Source organism: Barbus barbus, assembly GCF_936440315.1.
Source record: "Barbus barbus genome assembly, chromosome: 16".
NCBI lineage: Eukaryota > Metazoa > Chordata > Actinopteri > Cypriniformes > Cyprinidae > Barbus > Barbus barbus.
In genome coordinates this window covers 12,989,353-13,011,909 of record NC_136744.1, presented here as the reverse complement: position 1 = coordinate 13,011,909, position 22,557 = coordinate 12,989,353, and the positions used below count along the sequence as shown (strand labels likewise).

At 37.6% G+C, this 22,557-nt stretch overlaps 1 protein-coding gene across 1 annotated transcript; it reads right to left on the bottom strand.

Moving 5' to 3' along the window:
* Positions 1-4,193: 4,193 nt before the first annotated feature.
* On the bottom strand, positions 4,194-21,809 carry LOC306882874 (eukaryotic translation initiation factor 3 subunit A-like). The gene is made up of 22 exons (XM_079437858.1): positions 21,637-21,809; positions 20,783-20,973; positions 20,193-20,329; positions 19,749-19,912; positions 19,335-19,534; positions 17,781-17,989; positions 17,446-17,617; positions 17,242-17,346; positions 16,804-16,902; positions 16,577-16,693; positions 16,244-16,429; positions 15,810-16,157; positions 15,565-15,669; positions 15,292-15,405; positions 14,894-15,016; positions 14,592-14,745; positions 12,818-12,999; positions 9,503-9,582; positions 8,885-9,405; positions 8,261-8,399; positions 7,513-7,673; positions 4,194-5,894 (listed from the first exon to the last, which is right to left on the bottom strand). The coding sequence occupies exons 1-22, from the start codon at positions 21,683-21,685 to the stop codon at positions 5,713-5,715; spliced, it is 3,738 nt and encodes a 1,245-aa protein (XP_079293984.1). The 5' UTR covers positions 21,686-21,809; the 3' UTR covers positions 4,194-5,712.
* Positions 21,810-22,557: the final 748 nt, after the last annotated feature.

Sequence of the window (22,557 nt, the reverse complement as noted above, 5' to 3'; positions counted from 1 at the left end):
GCCTTAAGGTTGAGGGAAGAGTCTTTAAGTGCGTCAATACGAACGAGCACGGAGAGGCGGATTCAAGCAAAACGGAACGGATTCGCCCAGAAACAGAGCTGTGGAGTAATTTACATACGCCGCTGATCCCATTGAGAGACTCAAGGTACTTCAGCATGTATTTGTGTTGCACACAGGGCATAACGACGCTTTTACACCTCTGTGCTTAATCACTGCACGTTTAGATGTAACTACACATGCTGATTTGTACTCGACTACAAAAGAGTTTCGTTTAAACAAATGACTCTAATCAGTGAAATTCTGTCAGGACATAATCAGTTTAAATGACAATCTGTGTAGGCTATATCAAACTTTTGAAGGTTTTTCTTTTCTGGACGTCCGGTGGGCCTGTCTAACGCCCACCTCTGTATTGTCTCTCCACGTTTTCATTTTCTCCGATGGGTTTGTGATTAGTTTAGGGATGAGAGACCCTCTTTCTCTATTGGCCAGGAGACAAGGATGAGGCAGACAATATTTTCAGCTCTGTTTGTTTGTCGGATGACTACAAGAGTCTATTACCCTCTAACTACTCATTAAATTAGCTCAGTTCAATCCCATTATGGGTTACTAATGTGCATACTGCATCTCAAAAGTTCAGGTATGCAAAGTTGTCAACGCGATCTCTTGGGGTTTAGAGTCTGTTTTGCAGGGTGTGAGGTAGTTCGGTGATAGGCTATTTTAAAAAGGTTTATATTCATTTTACTTGTACATACTTTCAGATTAATATCATCGCACTACAATTGCTTAACATAGAACGCAATTATTGGTTGCAAATGTACAAAATAAAAATGTACAAATAAAAATAAATTTTAGTTCAAGTTCAAGTTCAAGTTTATGTGTATAGCGCTTTTTATGATACAAATCGTTGCAAAAGCAGCTCTACAGGAAATTAAGTTTCCACAATATATTGATATATTGCAGAACCTTAATATATTTAACTTATGGCAAAATTTGGTAATTCTGTATGTGGTCTGAGCGTTGGCATCCTCTGAGGTCCTCTGAGGGGTTGGCATTATCTTTTCTCAGGTGTTCGGTCATCTCAGATCATTTAAGGGTTGGATCCAGACTGAAGCTTCTGTAATTCCTAGAAACAGAGAAACAAATAGAGACATAATTAGCGTAGCTGCTATTCCATCTAAGCAAAAATGATTTGTTCAACCCAAGCTAAAGAATAATAATAATGTACATTTGATCAGATATAACTGCAGTACAAGATTATAAGATGCATTATGTGAATGCTTGGCTAAAGAGATGTGTCTTTAATCTAGATTTAAACAGAGAGAGTGTGTCTGAACCCCGAACATTATCAGGAAGGCTATTCCAGAGTTTGGGAGCCAAATGTGAAAAAGCTCTACCTCCTTTAGTGGACTTTGCTATCCTAGGTACTACCAAAAGTCCAGAGTTTTGCCTAAATTTATATTAGTAAAATACATGCATAAATCAATTTATAAAATATATTATTCTAATTTGTTCATGAGACACAAGCACGCGTTTTATGACATTTTAAAATTCAAGTGTGTTTTATGGCACTGCAGTGAACGCATATGTGCAATGTGAGGGAAAATAATTTAAATATTTACGTCCACATTTATTACGTTCATTGTTCACTTTAATAATTTTGCCCATAGCTCTCAACCCCCCACATTTGTTAAAATAAATGAACAATACATCAGATGTTGGTTTAACGTACGAACGCAGCATGACAATAGGTATAAGTGATGTACATTATTCAGTAGCCTACTGCATTGCATTAAACGGAGGAATTCGTTTTAGATATTATCCTTTCCATGAGCTTTTCTTGTGTTAACGCGAAGTGAGTTATGTAGCTCTTCTTTAATTATTATTAATATTATAATTATTATTAAATCCGAATATATAAAGGCATATTTATTATTATTATTATTATGTCGGTCTATTTTGCTTGCGTCTAAATTAATAGCAAATAGGCTACACTGTATTAGAAACGGACCGGATTCAAATAGACTTGTTTTGTTTCTATAAACCTAGTTGCCACAACCCTTGCTCAGATATTCAAGTGATTTCTTGATTCCAGAAATAATCCTGGATTTTCATGCATATGACATATTTAATTCGTACGAAGCTGTTTCTTGTATGTAGAGTTAAGGTCACTCAGTTTTTGCTCGTCTGCTTGTAAATGCCTCTAGTTTACGAGCTCCATTTGAAATATGATCGCGCTTTTGCTAGCTTAAACTTTTGGACTTAAAATAGCTGCTGTGACTTATTATTTAGCCTAACTTCATTTTTTTTCGTCCACATATAAACAAGCCACTAGGCTACATTTTGATTTTTAGGCGAAGTGGTGAAACGAAATAAACTACTCATATTTTTGGGAAAAAAAAGGGACAAAAGAAATTGTCAGTAATTTTTACACTTGTCTGACTTTTGTGTATTTGCTAAATAAGGCAGATGCTATTAAAATCAATTTAGATATGTTTTATCTAAAGAACAAAATACGGCGCACACTGAGGATCTGCTGCTCCTCGGAGAGGGTCAGAGTGCTCCTGGATCTGCGCATTGAACTGTGAGGATAGTGCGACACCAGCTGGTACTTTTACAAAATGCACTTTTTGTAATTTGCATCACTTTGCGGGCCCACAACCTAAACACATAAATAGATCGCCTACGAAATGTTAATAGGTACAACCCCAAGAAACAACAACCACATCAATAATAATAAAGGATCAGTTCGTTAACTTTACAGGTCTCACCATTTTCACTTTTCATGTTTACGTAGACTAGTTAGCCTATATTATTTCAATTGATCTGTAACTATCTCCAAATTAAGGTTTCAAAATAATAATGTTCTCAGTGCATATAAGCCTATAGGCTGTCGTTCATTTGCACAAGCTATCAAAAGCACTAATACTTGATCGATACCAGCATATCGGTTTAGTCTCCAAAGTGATTTTTCTTCGGTGTAAAAATTAAAAGACAAAAGGTTTAAAAGGTGACGTAGACCTGGAATTAGAAGACAAAAGCGCATTGAGCTTTATTCGACTATTTATTATATCCATCCTTCAAAAAATGTGTCGGATACGCAATAATTAAGTGGATGGCTTTTGAAAAGATGTTATGAAATGTAACTGACGCCCATGAACAGCTTTTCGAAGAGCGTTGCAAGAGAAATGTCAACTGAATTATGTTATATCGTCAAACAGGATTCACAATCATGTATTCAGTGTGCAAGGCCTATCAATTTCAATACAATAAATTACCTTTCAGAGCTGTTCTTTTCATTCCACGCAATAACATGCAAACACAAAGGCTTTGCGCAGACCTATCGAAAATTATTCTGGTATTTATAAAAGTCTTTCTACTAGTATGCCAGCATATGCTGACAAAACAATATGCAGTTTTGTTTTTAATTATTTGCATTTTACTTTTGAATTCTAATTGTATCCCCACTTAAAGCGCAAAAGGCTAATTAGTGAACCAGCCCAGTAGGAAACTAATTCAGAAATTGCACTTGTTGCTACAAATGAACATTTAATTCAATATAGGCTATTCTATTAAATAGGCTATAACACAAGTGTGTCTGAAGGACGAAAACATTCGAATCCCGCCATGAAATTCGATTGAAACTTAAATAAATGCATAACAGCCTATACGAAATATGTACTGTTAGCCCAACCATGCTTGTTTTAGTCGTTCTCATCAAATAAGTCGATGAAGCATTTGAGTTATCAGTTTTAATATTTATTTCTTACACACACCACATGTGTAAAATACACACTACACTCTTAAAAATAAAGGTGCTTCAGGATACCATAAGAACCTTTTCCTAAAAATGGTTCCATAAAGAACTTTTAACATCTAAAGAACCTTTCTGTTACACAAAAGGTTCTCTGTGGCGAAAGAAGGTTCTTCAGATTATAAAAAGATAAGAAAGAGATGGTTCTTTAAAGAACCTTTGACTGAATGGTTCTTCTATGGCATCGCTGTGAAGAACCTTTTGAAGCACCTTTATTTTTAAGTGTAGGCTGCTATAGGTCATACAAAATAATGTCTTAAAGCATTAAGTACAGTGCAATTTAAGATTTTACAAGAAACCATCACACTGTTCAACATTTTTGCTTTATGTTCGTTGTCCTAACATCAGTTTTAAATGCCGTAGCGGCCGTAATTTTTTTTTTAGTTTGCTATAATTCATATTTAAATACTTAACAGTTAGGCTACATTTAGATCTGCAAGACTACATTTATAAAGTTTATAAACTAGGTATAAAACATTATTTCGAAATTAGAGTTTATAAGATCCAGTTAAATGACTGGAACTAGACTGAAATATAGGACAACTGGGTGGCAGATGCACAGATTAAGCGATACGTGCCGTTTAAAGGCATATATCCCATATTCACAAGCAACATCCCTCCAGCTCGAGGTCGGCGGAGTTTACTCACGGTGACCCGTGGTCAAACTTCACAAAGTAGGTCTTAGCAAATATAGGGGTCTAATCTAGTTTGGGAGTTCATAACCTCTTGCGTGGGAATTTGAGGCTCCAATTGCGGGATTATTGGCCTTAATTGTGGATTTTCCTCTAGAATGCAACAAAGACCACTGACATAATTGTTTCTTTCTTCTAGTCTTTTCTGCATAATTATATAATGCGAGCAAAAGTTTATCACCCTCGCAGCGGGAAGAATCACGATCCAAAGAAGCTGTTGCATGAAACTAAGAACTCGCATTGATGAGGTTTACCGAGGATTACCTCTCAGCAACGTGTGCGTGTGGTCCTCCTACCCCAGTTAGTTTAACCAAGAGCCAGTAGGTCTTTAGAAACAGGCGTCACACCACCTAAAACTTCCCTGGAAGAAAAAGACCATCCTAATCGAGTTTGAAACTGGATTATGCCATTGTTATTGTTTTCTTGTAGAGATAAAATCTCGCTATACTGAAATGGCGGTGTTGTTAGAATTATCTGCATTTTTGTTGTCATATTTGCCACCAAACAGGGAAAAATCACAAAAGACCGCTATTGTTTTCTACTGACAACAGCATAAATGAATAGATTATAGGGATCCAATCAATTGTTCTTGGTCCATTTATGAAGAAAGCCGTCTAAAGCTTCAGAAAACCTTACTGAGATTTTGGTGACCCCTAGTGAGCAAAATAATCATCTACTGAGGAGTCTAAAGACTACTCAAATAATATTGATACTTATTCCAGACACAAAAAGCATTATATTGTCTTCTCCTGTATAAGAACTGAAATTATGGTCATTTAATGAGCAAACGACTTTATTAATAAAGTTTTTTTCATATTTCTAGAGGGCATACAACCACAGCATGAGCAGCAACTACAGCATGGAGACAGCTGTAAAGATAACCTGATGATTTCATCTCAAAACCTCACCACCACACGTTCATGTTCTACAACATCCGCACCTCAAAGAAAAAAAAACATCCATTTAATTTTGTGTGACCAATTTAATCCTCTAAGCATGCATAACAAAAAGGAATGAGCTACTTGTCAAATGTAAGTTTTTAAAAAGGGATGAAATATAAATTGCCATGTTTGAAAACCAATTGCAAGTGTTGTAATTCTATGGCAAAGCTTTATGCATTTCATGTTAATGTAAGCAATGATCTGTACTGATTAGAGACCACATCAAGGCTTAGTACAACATCAAGCAAAAAATTCTGATGCTTTAGCATTAGCGGCGGACAGTGGTCCAGCCATCATCATCCGTCTCGTTCTTGGTCCGGCGCTGGATTTCCTTATCTTTGTCAGAGCGCCAGGTGCTCTTCTCACCGCCATCACGGTCCTGGTCACGTGGTCTGGGAGGAGCCTCTTTTTCGTCCTTGCGCTCTTCCCCACCACGACGCCATGAACCACCTTTGAGTTAAGAAACGAGATGTAAGAAACTGACCTCTTAAAAGGTACCCCAAGCATATTTCACTTGCTCAGCTTTGTCCCAGGGTCTTGGACTTAATACCAACACCTACTGTCATGGATGCCACTTTAAACCAGAACTGCTCATCTTGTTTTGTTTGAAAAAAAAAAAACATCAATAACTTGGACATTATTGGATTCAATTGCAATTTTTAGACTTTGTGGCAACTGTTTGCAGCAACATGGCTATGTTTGGAGGCATTTGGACTGTGGTATCATGCATTTGTAGTTGCAACTTGAGTTTGGTCTGTTAGATGTACGTCTGGGATTTAGTTTTGGATAAGAGCTTTAAAAAAAAGCAGTAAATAAATTTACTGTTATAACTTCTATTATTAACTCAGTCACTCATGACTAGTGGTGCGCGAAAAAAATAAAAATAAAATCGATCCATTGATGCATCGCGATTCTCTCTCCAACAATTCTGGATCGATTCTGAGCTTAGTTTTTTAATCAGATGTGCGATGACGCCGAGTTTGCTTTAGAAACACCCGTATTCTGCTTGCTTCCAATTCCTCACACACATACACCACTCGAACCCTCCGTAAAATAATATTTCATAAAGTTCGGAAAGGTTGAAGCGAATTACCACGACATTCACAAGCTTCATTGCACAGGATGCGCTGTGAGAGACGCGCGCTTTGTTTGATGTTACACTTGAATTGTGCGGTCTCGCCCGTTGGTATTTTCCTTACAAATGCTCTACGAAGTCATTTATGTGGTTTGGAATGCAGTGGACTTATATATTTAAAATATGAACCTCACTAACAGAAGGCTGCTTTCTATTTCAAATGCTGACGCACGCTTTGTTTGTGTAGACTGCTTGCGCATGCGGCTGTGCGCGACTCCGTGTAAGTGGTTTAATGTAGGCTACTTGCGTTTCAAAATGGATTTATGCAAAATTCATGCAAACACAACCAGTTATGTTTTAAGGGATTAAACGGACAGGACAAACCACATTACTTCTTATATTTCAAAAGAGATTTGTGCGTGAATGCAGCTTAATAGACCTCCCGCTATCTATGATGTCATAGTAAAAAACAACAGTTAAGATGAAGAAAAATCACTTACAATTCTTGAATGGAAAACGTTCAGATAATCTTAAATACTGAAAGCACTCTTTGTTTGTTGTTTGTTATATGTTTCTATTTGCTACTTGCTACTTGTATGTTTTGAAGTTATATTAGTTTAAACTTCTTAACTTACAACCGTTTTATTTATTTTTTTCATTATTTTAAAAAGTACTTAATTACTTTTGTAAGGATATGTAGCTAAATGTAAGGATTTTAAAATTCTCAAGTCGGTAAACTAATTAATTAATAAGGGGGAAAAAAGTAGATCAAGAATCGTTCTGGAATCGGATCGTGAGGTGACTAAAGATTCCCACCCCTACTCATGACCCCACACTATAAACAGCTTTATCTGTGCCACTGATACAGTACCTTCATGTCAAACAAGTGTTCATTTTAATCAAATCTGTCAAAAGGCTCTATATGTGCAAACTTAAATGAGCGAAAATATTACGACTGCATTAAAGATGTGCAAGGCAGATCATGAGACTAACCTTCATCATGGTCTCTGTGGGGAGCTCTGTGATCACGGTCGCGGTCATCTCTGCGGTCCCGCATGTCACGGCGTTCATCACGGCCAAAGTCTTCACGACGAGAGTCACGCCAACTGCTTTGCTCCTCAGCACCACCTCTTCTCCAGCCACCTCCTTCTTCTCTGCACATGCACACATTCACATTAAACTTAATGCCAACTGGATGAGCCTAGATTTCCAGCAAATAGTAAATGGGTAGATCTTAAGATCTGAAAACGTAAGGTATGGAACCTGTTTTATAAAATATTTCATTCAATTACATAAGCCTAAGGACCAAAAGGACTTAATACTGCTTTTAAGCAAAACAATCACTGTTTAAAGAAAAAAAATAAAACATGTTTTATTCTAATTACTATGTAAAAAAAAAAAAAAAGAAAAAATCAGGGGGAAAAAAATTTATGCGTGTCTATTCTTTACTACTTACAGATGCTAATTCAAAAAGAAGCAAAACATGCACTAATACAACCATCTACAACAGATTACATCCTAAATACCATGACGTAAGCATTGTTCTAAGTAGTACATTATAAGCAATTGCATGGCATGAATGTGCAACTGCTCTGAAACCACAAGCCTGTAGAATATGCAACAGTCACGTTTTTACTTCAAAACACAAAGCGCTCACATTTATCATAACAGAAAAGCCTTCAGAAAAAACTTGTATTTTTCATACAGAGTAAACTGTTAGATAAAGTTGTGTATATTTTACCTGGGAGGGCGGCGATCTCTAAATCGATCTCCCTCGTGATGGTCATCTCCCTCCTTCTCACCATCATCATGGTCAGTATCACGAGGAGGTCCCCAGCTTTCTTCCCGAGCCTTCTCTCGCTCTCTCCATCCACCTCCAACTGGTTACAAGGAGTAATAACATGAGTTGAAAAGACAACTTGAAAAGACAATTGAAAAATGGACACTGAACTGACTATAGTTAACACAAACCAACTTTCCACTGATCAAATACCATATAAAGGGGTCATATTTTTGTTCCGTCCGATGTCCGCATACATTAGTGAATAATTTCCAACAACTAAATTAATAATTCCTTTTTTCACCTTTTATTTTCCAACCATCTTTCCTCTGACCTCTGGAATAAAATGGGTTTTATTTTGCTGTTGTACCTTTAAGACCAAATAAATTTCTCCAATGAAATGACACTTTGCTGCACTTAAGAACGAGCTGTGGTTTAAACTGTCCCCTGTTTCAATAACAGATGATTGGATCACATTACTTTGTGACAGGAAAATTAGATTCCTCATGATATGAACTCTTTAACACACATATTTGGCAACATGCCCTCTGCAAGAAAAGAAACAGAAATACCACAAACTCGCACCTGGTCTCCCAAGAGGTTTCCAGGCTCTAGAGTCATCTCCACGACGTGGGCCAGAGTCATCCATACCCCTGCGGCCTCCCCTCTCATCATCCCCTCCTCTTCTGGGGCCCCAGTCATCATCTGCCCCACGTCGAGGCCCTCTGGGATCATCCATGCCTCTACGGGGTCCACGGTCATCATCAAAGCCTCTTCTTGGGCCACGGTCATCATCAACTCGTCTGGGGCCACGGTCATCGTCCATTCCACGCCATGGTCCGCGGTCGTCATCACCTCTTCGGAGACCGCGGTCATCGTCAAAGCTCTTCCTGGGCCCACGGTCATCATCAAAGCCCCGTTTGGGTCCACGGTCATCGTCTCCTCCTCGGCGTGGACCTCGTTCATCATCAAAGCCACGGCGGAGTCCTCTGTCATCTGAACCACCACGACGAGAACTTTCTCCTCCTTTACGGAAGGGCATTTCATGGTCACGGTCTTCTTTATCATTGTCTTCAGGGCCTTCACGCCCCTCCTGACGCCAGTCCCTGGAAGAAAAACAAAAAAAATAATGGATCGCGATTCTCTGCATCTGTTTTTAATCTTTGTCCGCATGAGGTTATCAATTAAAGTGAAAACTCTTACCGGTCACCAACAGGACGTCGCCATTCTGAATCGCCCTCACCACGCTTCCTCCAGCCTCCTTCTTCACGTTCACTCCAGTCCTGGAAAGAAAACGATTAAAATTTAGACCAAGATATAACACTATCCATTTTATATCTGAACAACAGTATGCAGTCATCATCTGGTTAAAATGGAAATGTAAATTTTTATAGTGTGTTAACACTTTTCTGAAGTGTTAATTTTTATAGAAATTAATACTGTTAACCAAGGGAGCATTAAATTGATCAAAATAATTGTTACAAAACTGCTGTTCTGGCATCCTGGAGAACAAAAAATTCCACAAAAATATTAAGCAGCCCAAATCAGCATATTTGAACGATTTCTGAAGGATCATGTGACACTGAAGACCTGAGTAACAGATACTGAAAATTCAGCTTAGCCATCACATGTAGGGCTGGGTATCGATTCAGATGTCCCGATTCCGATTCACAAGCTCTCGATTCGATTCGATCCAATCTGATTCTTAATTTTTAAATTACATTAAATTTGAATTACAAAGCTATTAATATTTATTAGTAGTAGTAGTAGTATTGTTGTTACATTGAGTCTTAAGACTGCACAATAGTAATATATTTGTGTCACAGTTTCTTCACGTTAAACCAAACTTTTAGTTTGACGGGTTGCCGTGAATAACTTGCAGCTGCTGTGTATGTGATATGACGGTAGTTTTCTCAAATGAAATGGTAAAATGCTAATGAAATTAGCATTTTAGAGCAGCTGGAGAGGATATCCGTGTGTTCATGTCATCATATAGTGAGACTGCAGAAGCTGTATATAATATATTCATTCATTGCGGAAATCACAGTGCCTTGACAGAAATGACACGCTTTCTGTTGTAACATCGTACAAACAGAGGTGGACAGTAAGCAAGTACATTTACTTGAGTATTATTTTTTCTGGAAACTTATGACTTTATCTTCACTACAATCGAAAGACAAATATTGTACTTTTCACTCCACTACATTTCTATCAAGATCCTCGAAGTAGAAAGTCATAACTATTTAGCAGCTTTGAAAGTCAGTGGGTGATTTTTTCTTCTTCTCTAAAACTTGACTTTTTTTCAGACAGTTTATCAGTAATCACTCTTGTAGGGCTACATTAAGTGATTTCCCAGCATTTTTTGAACACTGACCACTTGCAAATGTGATATTTACAACAATTCAATAAGTACTTAATATTGTGGCAGTATATATTAGACACAATATTATCTGATTTTGCTAAATTGTGTACGTGAAAATATTACATATAAAGCCACAGAAGAACTGTTGTGTGTCTCCATAATAAAACACAATAGGTGTTGGACTTGAAGCAGCTCTGCACAGACCATTCTGTGTGTGACATCAAAGTACCGCGAGAGCGATTAGACAGCATTTTAAAATTTTTGTTTTGATGTCAAATAAGTTGCTGTTTTGCTTTTTTGTTAAAGCAGTGTTGCTGTAGTAAAGTTAAACAGCTACAGTTGTGTTGCTGGGTTTGATTTTTTTTTTTTCTTTCATTCTGTATTTACAGCAATTTCACTGTCCACTCGGTTCAAATGTGGACGAATGGCTACACATAGATGTGCGTGCACACTGCCAGAGCTGTGAGAGATCACTACCATCCTGCTTTTGTGGGGGTGGGTAGGGGTGTTAAATAATTTTTCCCATAGGTTTTTAACCTTCTACAAGCTCTTTATTTCAAAGATACTACAAGCTAGTTAGCGTTTCAGTAGGTGTAATGCATTGTAAGTTGCTTCAGAGGTATTGCAAGTATTACGTACAACAATAATAAAACGGTGCATAAAAAAAAAAAGGAAATTTACTTTTGGTACTTAAATACTTTTAAAAGCAAGTACTTCTGTACTTTTATTTAAAGCTGCAGTCCGTAAGTTTTGCCTCTTTGTCGCCATCTCTGTTTGAAAACCTGGAATTGCAGTTACTTTTGGTTTTGAGGTGAATGTGTAGCTGTCAGTCACCGCACCGGTGTGGATACTGAACTTAAGAATCACATATTCCAAGACGTAGGCTAGAATCTATGACCCAAATATGAATTTTCACAGTATATTGCCATCTGAACAAGTAACAAGTCTGCCACGTTTGTTCTGCCCAATTGAGGAAAAAAGCATTACCATAAATCGCGCTACCAATGGTGATTTAATCTAAAGATCGGTTAGCTCATATCACATCAAGCCATGCAAATTATTATTATTGTTCTACTTTATTCTCAAATTATTAATGTGAACAACATCAGAATTGTGTGACAATGAGTATAGTGTGTATTAGCATGTAGATTTCAATTTCTGTACACAGTCTAATCTCTAATTGTCATACCATTCGAATTTCATATTAAGAAATTCTTTTAACCCAAAATGCAAACTATGCTCTCTTCGAACTTGTTTTCTTTCAAATAAAAATCTTGTGTAATCCCAGGCTATCTGTAATCAGAAGCACATTTAAAACTGGAATATAATTTAATTTCATTCACATGTGTTTAAACACATAATACTTTCTGGATTACAATCCGCCATCAAAATGATACATTTAATTATTCTAGCTGCTGTGAGGAAAGGCTATAAAAGATCCTCCACCTGCAGGATCCTCACATGCGATATAGTCTATTAGCCGGGACAACTTCTTTATGTTTACAGACGTGACGTAATGACACAGTGCCATGCGCGAATTTCCCACGAAAACCGTACCACTCAAATTAGAAAACATTATTATAAACTAACCGTTGTGAATCGGGCTAAAGTAAGGCGATAGTTTTGAACACTGGCTGGTTACATACTTGCTCAAATATTGATTTCGGATCATTTTTAATAAAAAAAAAAAAAGAAGTTACAGACTGCAGCTTTAAGTAAAAATCTGTCTTTACAAATGGAGTAATATTTGACCAGCAGTATCTGTACTCTCACTCAAGTAATGGAGGTGTGTACTTTGTCCGCCTCTGCGTACAAGGTAAATAAGGTGACATCTACTGGAGAAGACTAATGATAAAATTCACATTAATCAGATCTTGTGTTAAATGCTTGCTGAAATAAATACTGGAAAAGATCGATCCGTTTTTGAGAATCGATATCGAATCTACATCATTTTAAAAAAACGATTCATTGAAAAATCTAATTTTTTGCCCAGTCACAGGAATAAATTACATTTTAAAATATAATACTATAAAATGTAATAATATTTTACTGTATTTTTATCAAATAAATCCAGGGTTTGTGAACATAAGACACTTCTTTCATAAATATTACTCTTGAATGGTAGTGTATGGTGTATAAGCACATTTGGCAGTTACCTTGCTGGGTTTTTCTTCTGGTGCCTTCTTCTCCTCCTCCTTGCGGCGTTCACGCTCCTCAATTTCCTGTTGTCGGGCACGCTGCTTTCTCTCTTGCTCCTCCAGCTTATGCAGGCGTTCCTGGTATTCGCGCTCTTCCTCCTCTCTTTGCTCCTGTTCCAAGCGTTCACGTTCTTCCCGCTCTAAAACACAAAACCAATTATCAATTCAAAAATGAAAAGAAGTGAACAAAAGTTCATATCAAATAAAGATATAAGTATTTCAAAAAAAAAAAAAAAAAAGTATTGTAACGAATAACTTAACTAGGAGTAAATGAACAATAGGGCTGCAACTAACGATTATGTTCATAATCGATTAGTTGGCCGATGATTCGGATTAAAAAATATTTTTATTTTATTGACAAAAACACTATTCCACATTCTGCCCTATGTCTTTCAAAAAAATGTGCCAACTGAATTCTATGAAAACATACAGTGCTTAATTTCTTAGACCACCCGTCATAAAGAGAAAACACATTTTAGAAATATGTCAAAAAAATTGTTTAAATCTAAAAATGTTATTGTCATTTATTGGGCAAATTACAAACAGGAAAAACTAATTAGTATTTATTCACATAATAACAAAAATGGCCTCATAACAGTTTGCATTCTTGCTTGCATTGTTTATGTAGTTTTTGACAGTAATTGGGTATCTGAAAAAAACTATAAAGTGCTCTGGTTTTCTTTCATAGATAACAGCAATAATTTTTATATAGCATTAAAAATAGCCTACTACTGTTACTAAATAGCGTACGCATATTGGAGGACTAACCGATACAGAAAGCAAAACATGATTTTGGTAATCACCAATACTGTTAGTTTAGAGCAGCCGTGGCACAAACCTTACATAACTTGTTAAAAACCTTACATAAATTTGTTTTAATAAGCATTGTATATAGTGAGTAGTTTAAATCGCTATTTAAATAATAATAAAGATAATAAAGACGAATAAAAACACAAACTCAGTGTTAACCAACAGGTAAGAGTAATGTTCTGCAGGAACACGTTCACTTTGATCACAGTCACGTCTTACTGTCATTTATTTTATTCTGTTATAAGGCAGCTATGAAGCGTCTCATATTTATATTCAGACAGACAATTACATGCTGTTATCCCTTTAAGTTCCTACTCTCATAAAATAGTTGCACTGCATGTTGACTTTTAAACCTTAAATGAACTTTCAACAACAGATATTTCAGCACAATGGATATTTTTGCACTGAACAGTCTCCCTCTCTGTGTTCCGTCTGTCTGAAGCGCGTGCACGCACCCGCCGCGCCGGCGCTCATACGACTTTTTAAACTTAACACGGCCTGTCAGGACGAACCTTTATGCAAAAATGAAAATGCTCGCGTGACTGTGCCATTTTTAGATAAGGATATGACCGTAAACTGAACGGTTTTGCGCTGAGGACGCACACGCATCTGTCAAAGCGCCTGCAGGCCAAGCCATTACGCGAATGCATTAACTTAAAGCTTAAAATAAAGAATTTTCATGTTTTGGGCAGATTGGATCACGTACTTCTCCGGCAGAATCTCATTCTGTTTCCTCCACTATTTTTAGATGCATTTTGTCCATAGAAATGCGTTATTTAGTGCTGTAATTTGAGCAACCAGCTGAAATTGGACATGCACTGTGGGCAGACCCGACTAATCGATAATAAGAATCGTTGTCGATGATTTTCATAATCGATTTTATCGATTAGTTGTTGCAGCCCTAATGAACGGCAATAAGAACCTTTCTTGAGCTGTTCCTCATGGATTCTCTGAGCCTCCTCTTCTTTCTGGTGATAGAAGGCCTTTCGTCTGTCCTCTTTACGTTGCTTCTTTCTCTCCTCAAGACGCTTCTTCCTCTCCTCAACCAAACGTTCTTGGAACTGCTTGAGTTTTTCCTGTGTACATGAGAATTGCTCAAAGCTTAGCTACCAGGAGCATCAACATCCTAAACGTCAAGGACTTCATCTACAATAGCTACTGAAAGCAAATAATCTGTAAAACATTAATTGAATAAATGACACTTGAAATTTAAGTTTTGTTTACGTCATAAATGAAGCTTCGAGCAGCTTTAATTTTGGACAGGAAGTTCTCCTTGTCCTCCATCATCCTTGACATTCTCTGTTTGTGTTCCAATGCCTTCTCACGCTCCATCTTCATATTGCTGATCTGAGCAACAGATAAACAACAACCTTTAGCTTCAATTACAATAAACAACATGGCATGATTACATTATTCAACAAGTCCCTCTCATTTAGGTATTAATAAATTGCTGAATTAAACTATAACCAGACAATGAACAAGTAGGGCCTGAAGAAATACTTTCAATTTACCTGTAGTTTGAAGTATGTTCAAGTACGTGGGGGACTTTTTTTTTAGCAAAAAACTGAAAATTGGACCAGAGGGTAAAGGTAATGTAATTCTATGCAGTATAGGATTATTACCCTCTCTTCCTCCTGCAGCTCCCATAACTCCATGTCTTTGATGCGCTGCTCCTCGTAGGCTTTCTTGATCAGAGGAATCTCCTCAAGGCGCTTGGCTCTCTCAAAGTAGTCGATCTGGAATATGCATAATAATATCACTCCAGTGTAATATTCCAATGTCCTATACTCAGCTGCACAGAATTAACCCTAAATGCTCTTACATTTAAAACAGTTTACCAACATACTTATTTACAAAGACAAAATACTTCAATGAATGTGTAATATAAGCTCTACCTTCTTCTCCTGGTTTTTCAGACGCTCCTGAAGTTCTTTCTTCTCTTTTTCTAGTTGTTCTACCTGTTTGGCCATGATGAAATCAGGGTCCAGCTCCTCCAGATCCTAAGACATAAAATAAATAATTAAATAAAAATAAACTGTTTTTCAACTGATAATGCAGTCTATATTTCATTTTCCCAGGTAACTTGGCCAATAAAAGTCTGGTATGTCCTAAGTGGCCACTACCCTAACAAACTCAGTACCTCAATATCAATGTCTTTGAAGGCCTTGGCTCCCAGCTCAGTCTTCTTGATTTGCTCTAGTCGCTCACGCACTGTCTTCTTTTTGATTTGCTCGTGTTCTTGCATGATGCGCTCCTTTTCTCGTTCTTTTGCCTCCTGTCTAAGACGCTCCTCCTCGGCCTTGCGCACTTTCTGAAGCTCTGCCTCCCGTTGCTCCAGCTCCTCTTTCTCCCTCTGGATGTTAAGGCTCTCCAGACGCTCTTTGCGTTCCTCAATTGTTTGTCGGCGAGCAAGGATGCGTTGATGCTCTTTGCGGGCATTCTTCAGGTAGGCTGTGATGGCCTGCTGACTCTGCTCCTCATGTTCTTGCTGTGGGCAAAGTTACAGTTGATAATGAAACTGAAATAGCACTGACCAGCAGGGAGATAATCGATTAAACTTTGCAGTTGTCTTACCAGTATGGAGGCAGGTTTGATGACTTGGATGGCTTTAGCCAAGGAGGATGACATGGCAGTGAGCTGATTCCGTATTTGTGCAGAGGGCATGTTCTGTAGGAACGGACCTACTGGAGAATCCTCTTTAGTAGAATAGTTCAGATCGGAGCCAAAACTCAGTGTTCGAGATGTATGATCAATGCGCACCTTTGGGTCAATACACAAACTTTAAGTCACTACAACATTTTGAACAATCTGGAAATTCTCCTTGACCATGTAATTAACTACTAAGATGCTTGATTTAGAGACTGCGTGTGGAAGATAAAATGTTTTTTTTTTTTTTTTTTGCTATACCTGTAGGTCACAGTGCCGTGCTGCATCTACAATTGAGCGCTCCAGTTGGAAAGCATCTACAAATGGCACCAGAGATGCCAACCTGCTGAACTCAATGCTCTGGTAGATCTGAGCCACCTGGAATATTAAAACCCAGAAGACAGAATTTGAAGATTTGCAGAAGATTGAAGCAAGCACAGATTCCCCAAGTAATTTTTAGACGCTTGGGTGTAGATGATCAAGCCAACCTGTTGTAGCAGTCTGAGGATGGTGTTGTTCTGTAAGTGAGGAACATACTGCTGCAGGTCTAATTCTTTCTCAGCTTGGTCCCTCACCCAGTTCAGCACCTACGCAGCAGCAGCAAGAACACATACACAGCATGAATATTGTGTCTTTAACGTGTGTGTGTGTGTGTTGACGTCAAGAACATTGTAACATTGAAGACTGTTGTGTCAGAATAGTCTAACAAGTGCATCACTCTTCTTAACAATTAGGTTTATGAAAGTCAGTAGCTTAAAAAAAGAGAGTTCTAATGGTTAAAGAGTACAGCATGGGTGAATGTTTCTATTACTGTATTGTGGATATATACATGATTCTTATAAACTCAGAAGAAAAACTCTTGACTGAATCAGAAATAACAGTCACAATGTAATTCTAATGTAACTAATAAACCAAGTGCCATTCACCTTAGTCACTCTTCCACAAAGTTTAAGAGGGTGGAAGTCCATCTCCAACCAGTTGTAGACCTCTTTGACTTCAGGAACAACATACTGAAGCAGGTTGAACCTCACCTATGACACAAATAATACCCAAGAAGGTTCTCAATCTTTTTCAATAAACTATAAATGTAAGGGATTACAAAAATGACTAATGGATAGAATGGCTATTACCATGTCGTTGATGAGACTCTGGCGGGTGGGTGGAGACTGAAGGCCAAGTAAAGTAGCCAGTCTGCGGTGTTTCTCTACAATGATGCCATCCATGTCCAACAGACGAGCGATATCAGTGCGCTCAGGGGTGATGGGAACAGACAAAGTGGCCAACAGCACTCGAGTGGACATTCTGAATGAAAGGAATAAAACACACAGCAACACTTTGAAGCAAAACTAATTAGTATTTCAATAAATGGCTAACTACTGTAAATGACAGCAAAATTATCCCATAAATTCAAAATCAAACAAATGACCCTCATTCAATCTGATGTTTGCTCTTATTTAATTCTCACCTCTGCATCTCTTCTTGGGTGAGGTTCTTGCGCATTTCCCGGGAGAGGTGATAGAGTCGGTGTAGGGTGCAGGCATGGAATAACGCATTGCCAGACTTCCAGAACACAGTGGACACCTTATTGTAGTAGTTGGCCATAAGCTGGGGTTTAGGGGGCTTCTTCGAGAGGGCAAACAATCCATGGATGTCTTCAACTGCTTTGAATGCTTCCTGTGTGGATTAAAAAGAACGTAAGTAACCAGTATAATCAACAAATCATTCTTGCTTGCGCAACATATAACAAACAAAAAGTCTCTAGTGCAAAAAGATAGGACGTCAGTTTTTTTTCTCACAAATGAATCCCAACTAATATGAATCCCATAATTTTATTTGTTTTATTGATCTTTTTCTGTAATCAATAGGGCTGCCCTCGACTAAAGGTTCTTCTGATCAACTAGTAGTCATTAATTTTAAGCAATTAGTCGACTAATCGCATGTTTATATTAATAAACCATATAATTCATAATAATGAGCCTTCAACTGTCTATAGCCTATCAGCGCTAAAGCACACACATAAAGCTTGCCACAGCGCACCGGCAGAAGTAATGATTATGAATGCCTCAGGAAAAAAACAGCAAGAAGACTGCCTTAATATTATAATAATTAATTGACAAGTGTTTTCTAGTCATTTCCACAGTGGATGTGCATATTTCATACAGATTATATAATCTGAAAATATTTGTTTTCCATTTGAATTGGTTCATTTGAAAGTAGACATTTTCTACATATTTTTTTATGTCTGTGAGGCAAACACGGAGCTCAAGTTCACAGAGACCTAGACGGCAGAAAGCACGTTATTTTACAAAAGCACAACGTTTTGTTGTTATTGTGAGTGCACACAAATAAAAGTAGACCTTTCACAGATTTGAAAGATGTATTCTCATTTGTATGAGCAAAAATTGAGTATTTTAAATTGAATTCAAATGATCGCACCGGCGCCTCCAAGATAACTCATGCAGTGAGTGCGCTACTATTCAGCTTCAACACTCCGCACAAAAACTTCAATAGCACACATTTTTCTAAGCGATTAGGTGGTTAGAGGAAGCGGCCATGTAATGTTGCTGCTACTTACATGTTTCAGATGATAAGCCACATTTGAGGTCGATGAACGAAATGAACATTTGGATGTCTTGAACGATGTACTGTAATTACCACATAGACCAGCTGTTAATGATCTGTCCGTCACGGACTACGTGATTTCGCCACGTCCTGTGGATTTTTTTTTTCTGCAATTAAGCAACTAATGAAATTTTGATCGACTAAGCCTCTTCTGGTAAACTAATGGTTAGTTGACTATTAAGGGCAGCCCTAGTCGACTATTAAAGGCAGCCCTAGTAATCAATACAGTTTTGTTCTTTGTTTGCATGGAAAGCACTCTCTTTTGCACTGTAAAAATGTTGAAAGTTGCAGAATAAATGGAAACTAAACTCAACTGAATATAAATATATTTATGTTATATATTAAATATATTTATATATTCTATTGTACATTGGTGCCTAGTATGAAGCACAGAGACCTGCCACAGCTCCATGCTAATAGCGCTGTCCAGCTGGACCAGACGTGTCTCGAGGTGCATGGACTGGCTCTCAGGATTGTTCAGGTTGATGGCAGTGCTCTGGTTGTGATGTCGTTGGATCTGTCCCAGGTGCATTCGCAGGTTGTCACACAGCTTACGGAACTCTGCTTTACGAGTGTATTGCAGGCAAAACTTAAACGCTGTGAGAGAAAATGTACATTTTTGTAAGAAATTTGTGCACAACCAAAGGAATTTACATTTTTGGTATCATAACATGACTGCGATATATAATACAATGCTCTACTAATTCTACAGACCCCTGTTGCATAATTCTAACAAATAAACCCTTATCTGTACCCTATACTAAAACTCCCACAAGCAAATGTTTTTGTGTTATATGAGGTTTACACTGACCTTGCTGAGCAATGTCATGGTAAAGGCGCTCCACTTTGGAGTTATTCCTTAGCAGGTCCAGGCACTGGCGGTACGACTCCCACAAGAACTTGACCCAAGGCGTGAGCAGAAGTCTGTCAGTGCGGTCTTGAGTGTCTTCACCACTAACAGCACTCAACAGAACACTGAAGATCACAGAAAAAAATACAAATAAACAGATAATCTTTTATGGAACACAATCATCTAGGCAGAGCCACTCCCTTCAAAATTCACTTGAGGCTGGATGTTTGCAGGTTCCTAATGAATACTAAAAACAATAGCAATTGAACATGTCCTGTCTGCATGAAGCAAAATGTAGTGAAATTCTGAATTGAGAAAAAATTAATTACACCAACAACGACAACAAACAAAAAACTATACAGACATCAGTAGGAAGGAACTGTGTGGGGCTTTAGCTTCCTGTACCTTTCTGGGGTCTGAATGTTGTCCAGATCCTCAATGTCCAGCACCATCTGCTGAGACTCCTCTTTTGCAGTCTCAGTCTTCTCCTCTGCAAGTTTCAGGTAAGCACGGACCACATCCTCCAGAGATTTGATATTCACCTGAAGCATGAGAGAAGGAGCAGTCATTAATTTCCTGAGAAGGACAGAACTTACAATTGAATTGAGGTTAATTCTACAATAAAAAGTCACCATGACTGCAAATATTGTATAAAAATAACCTAAAAAGCATTACGACACAAATTACTAAACCTTGAAGTTGGCATGAAACAGAAGTAGCAACAGATCTTTTCTTTCATTTTGCGACGTTCATCCGAGTGTAACGGATTATTGAAAAACAAAAAATATAGGCTGGGTTCTATGCATCAGTTATTGATTGGATTTTGACATGTAAGCACTGCATTCTAAATTGGAGGCAGAAGAACGCAATCTTTAAGTGGACTAAATGACTGGAGTCCTGCAAATGTCACCATCATTTTATGACTTTTTCATTAAACACTACAAGGTCAAAACATTCTAGGAATAATAAATAGCAAAAATAAAATGGTTTCAAACCTGTTGACAGATGTTTTTGTATTGATACAGTCCCTCCTTTGCCAAGTGGCTCTTGCGCAGATCCACACAGAGCTCCAGGTACTTGAGCATGATAGGCTCGTGTATCTTCTGCCATGTTCGATGTTTTTTGCTCTTGATGACATCGTAGAGAACATCCAAAGCTGGCTGCTTTTTACCAACTTCAAGAAACTCTGAGAAAAGCAACAGAAAGGCTGTCATGACCACCAGATTTTGGGAATTTGTTTATTTATGACATATACAGCATCTAGATGGGACTGATTCACTGTAAAATGTTTCATGATCTTGCTGCAATATTTGATCAAATACCACTTTCAACACAAATAGGTCATTTACAGCTGGCCATAATATTATATGAACATAGAAAATAAATCGTGTAAGTTAACGTTACGCTAAACCAAATAATTTTGTCCAAATGACAACGTATTTGCTTTTCATTCACGAACAAGGAATACTGTTATAGTTGTAAGGATTTTCTTAGTGCATACTGTCAATAAATCTTTAAACTCCGATAGCATAAATTGTTATTGCTAAGCTAGCAGAATAGAAAAGCTTGCTAGCACACATGGTAACGTTAGCATTTACAAAAACGGTCTCTATCTTTGTTCTTTTAGCAAATATGTAGAATATTTACACTTTATTTCAAATCAGGATCTTTCTTTAAGTACGTTAAGAAGATAAATATACGATGCAGTAATATAGGAGATTTAAAACGCTGCATCATACATGACATCCGGCCTGCGCGGAACATGGCTACTCCAGCACGCGCCATATCGAGCTAGCAGCCAGACCCACGACTACAGCCCAAGAGACGACCACCTACAACATTCACCCACCGTTTGCCCGCTTAAGAGCGTTCTCCGGTCTCTGGAAATAGGCTGGCATTGTTATGGCTTGCTAGCAGACAGTTTTCAGATAGTAGAGGCTGTTTTATTGACTCTGCCTGTCCATCCGCGCCGTGACTTCTCGCCGCGCAAGCAAGAAAGGACTAACGCACGTGAACTGCGCCGGCGAGAAAAACCAGAGTTCCCGTATGTACGCGCTTCCTCCCTGACATGCAAATACATAATTTTTTATTTTTTTTAATAAAACAAATTTATTTTTATAAGTTTGTTATGACTGGGCTTATTATTTGACCTTTCAATATTTTTATTTCAGACATTAGCTAGGATACAAAAAGCCCTATAGGTGATAGTAGGGTAAGATGAGCCATTTTTTTACTTATTTGTTCCTCAAGATAAGGAAGTACAATGTGAGCCAAATGCTGTGGGCTAAATTGAGCCAGCAACTTATCTAAAGTAATTTCAGGATGCTTCCTATCATTTTAAATGATCAGAATGTATCGATGACAAAGGGTTCTAAAATGTATGGCTTAAAAAAAATGTTCCTGTGGCTCAATTTGCCCCAAGTTAGGGGTAAGTTGACCCGAGTCAGTTGGTAAGATGGACCATCAACCCCATGTGGAATTTTAAAGATAATTTACCTCTTTTAAAAACTAACTTAATCAAATTTCATTTTACAAACAGTCATATTTATTTTCTTAAAGCAAACATAAAATAAAACCAGTCAAATGAAGTTTAATTTTCAATCTTTAATTGTTTTAATTTCTAAAACAATGTGTTGAACACCAAAGTTTTAACCTTCCCAAAAACAGACTAAAAAGAGAGCTTGTCTGGTTCTCAGAGAAGGATTGTGTGCATATATATGATAAACTAAAGTTGCATAATATCACATTAAAATACCTGTTTATACTTAAG

What these genes read in the sequence shown, in the direction of transcription:
- LOC306882874 (XM_079437858.1), bottom strand. Translation starts at nt 21,685, where the DNA reads ATGCCAGCCTATTTCCAGAGACCGGAGAACGCTCTTAAGCGGGCAAAC. An exon ending in ACAAAAACATCTGTCAACAG is followed by an intron (nt 20,330 to 20,782) that starts GTTTGAAACCAT and finishes CTCATGCTTCAG; the next exon opens with GTGAATATCAAATCTCTGGA. An exon ending in CACGGCACTGTGACCTACAG is followed by an intron (nt 16,430 to 16,576) that starts GTATAGCAAAAA and finishes ATTGACCCAAAG; the next exon opens with GTGCGCATTGATCATACATC.